The sequence below is a fragment of the Palaemon carinicauda genome, chromosome 7 (assembly GCF_036898095.1).
Source record: "Palaemon carinicauda isolate YSFRI2023 chromosome 7, ASM3689809v2, whole genome shotgun sequence".
NCBI lineage: Eukaryota > Metazoa > Arthropoda > Malacostraca > Decapoda > Palaemonidae > Palaemon > Palaemon carinicauda.
The window spans coordinates 174,430,703-174,433,202 of NC_090731.1; the positions used below are offsets into that span (position 1 = coordinate 174,430,703).

The following is a 2,500-nucleotide window of genomic DNA, read 5'->3' on the forward strand; positions in this document are numbered from 1 at the left end:
GGTAGGGAAGCGTACAAGACGACCACGGGGGTATTTGGGGTTGGGGATGTAGCTTGGGGAAGGTGGGGTTCTCCTGGTAGTGAAGCGTACAAGACGACTACAAGGGTATTTGGGGTTGGGGATGTAGCTTGGGGAAGGTGGGGTTTTCTGGGATGGGGAAGCGTACAAGACGACCACTGGAGTAATTGGGGTTGGGGATGCACCTTGGGGAAGGTGGGGTTTTCTGGGATGGGGAAGCATATAAGACTATAACTGGGGTATCTGGGGTTGGGGATGTACCTTGTGGAAGGTGGGGTTTTCTGGGATGATGAAGCGTACAAAACGACCACTGGGGTATTTGGGGTTGGGGATGTAGGTTGGGGAAGGTGGGGTTTTCTGGGATGGGGAAGCCTACAAGACTACCACTGGGGTATTTGGGGTTGGGGATGTAGCTTTGGGAAGGTGGGGTTGTCTGGGATGGGGAAGCCTACAAGACTACCACAGGGGCATTAGGGGTTGGGGATGTAGCTTTGGGAATGTGGGGTTTTCTGGGATGGGGAAGCGTATAAGACCACCACGGGTATTTGGGGTTGGGATGTAGCTTGGGGAAGGTTGGGGTTGTCTAGGTAGGGAAGCGTATAAGACAACATTCACTCTGCGATGACCTTCAGACCAGGATGGTATTAAATGAACAGCGGTGATTTTTCTGTCGGATCCAGTTGCGTAATACTGACCTTTTGTTTCCTCGACGCGGAGCAGCAACTCGTGCACATTAAAGAGATTGGAGTTCTTTGTCAGGTTTTCAGATATGAAATTGCGAAGTGCATTATGTCCCGAGATTTTTCATTTTTTTTTTTATTTCAAGATTACTTTCCCTATTGATTGAATGAGGGGCTGCGAGTTGTTGTTATCGTCAGCCTTTGCTAGTCCACTGCAGGACAAAGGCCTCAGACATGTCCTTCCACTCGCGCCTGTTTGTGGTCTATTTATGCCATTCTACGCACTCAGTTATCTTTTTATTTCAAGATTACTTTCCCTATTGATTGAATTAGGGGTTGCGAGTTGTTGTTATCATCAGCCTGTAATAGTCCACTGCAGAACAAAGGCCTCAGACATGTCCTTCCACTCGCGTCTGTTTTATGATATTTCTATGCTAGTCTACGCCCTCAATTTTCTTTTTATTTCAAGATTACTTTCCCCTATTGATTGAATTAGGGGCTGCAATTTGTTTTCAACATCAGCCTTTGATAGTCAGCTGCAGGCCAAAGGCCTCAGGCATGTCCTTCTATTCATGTCTGTTTCTGGTCTTTCTATGTCAGTTTATATAAGTAAATTTTCTTAGTTCGTCAATCCATATTTTGTTCCTTCCCGTGCTTCGTTTGGAATATTTAGGGACCATTCTATTATTCTTAGTGTCCATCTATTATCTGTCATTCTCATTATAAATCCAACCCATGTCGATATCTATTTGTTGTAAAAATATCCTCTACTTTAGTTTGCTCTCGTATCCATGTTTCTCTTTTTCTGTCTCTTAGTGTTATTCCCACCATTATTCTTTCCTTAGTCTTTGAGTTGTAACTAGCTTAGGCTATGTTTTAAGACTTTAGCAAGGCTCCAAGTTTATGATGCCTAAGTTAACACTAGTAGAACCATCTAATTAAATACTTTTCTTTTTAGAGAAAGTGGCATTTTACGTTTCATAATCTCATTTTATATTTAAATAGAAAGATTAGGGAAATGTATGTTTAGCTACAGTTTGACCGTACGAATAAGCTGGTAATAGATTTTTGACATTAAATGACAAAACGTATGGTTTAGAGTTTTGGATATGTTAAAAATGTTATGTAATTTTTTTTTTTTTTTTTAATGAAAGGCTATGGGTCTCCAAGATAAGCTTTCACATACAATGATGCTTAGAAGTAAAAAAAAAAAAATAGAGGTGGAGAGAAGATATGAGAAGAAAAATAGCATATGGAATTACTGAAGAAGTTGAAACATATCAGTAGCTAGTAGCAGTTGATATAGTTGTAAAGTCTTAATTGACAACACACAAACAAAGAAAATAAAAAAGAAATAATGTAAAAGATAAACGCACAAAAATAAATAAGTAAATGAATAAATGAATAGATACATAATTAATGATAATAAAAAGAAAAACTTTGGATTGATATAACGAATGGAAACTCTTAGATCATAAAAATGCGAAGCCCGGGTTAAAAGGTTTTGGAACTTGGGTTAAATAATCCTCATCAAGCCTATAAGGAAAGTAATTGTTTCACATGAAATGAAAACAACATAAAATATCTTCATTGGCAAGGTAATCGTAGTTGAAAGAAGAGGAATGCCCATAACTACCAAAATTCACTGAAAGTCTTAAGTTCATTCAAAGCAATTGCTGCTTTTCCTTACAATAGATTAGTTGTAAGTTTCAATGACTCTTTTGAGTTGATAAGAATTGTAACATTAAGTAGCTGTTCAAAAAGTGAAGGCATTGAACTGTGAATGAAATGGCAGTACTTGG

At 39.1% G+C, this 2,500-nt stretch overlaps 1 protein-coding gene across 1 annotated transcript in view; it reads right to left on the reverse strand.

Annotated features, from left to right (window-relative positions):
* Positions 1-2,500, reverse strand: part of LOC137644670 (uncharacterized) — a 14,394-nt gene that overhangs the window by 124 nt on the left and 11,770 nt on the right. Inside the window, exon 3 of the mRNA XM_068377622.1 lies at positions 1-328. This exon is cut by the window's left edge and continues 124 nt beyond it. Coding sequence (XP_068233723.1) covers positions 1-328 — 328 coding nt within the window. The remainder of the gene's footprint in view (positions 329-2,500) is intronic.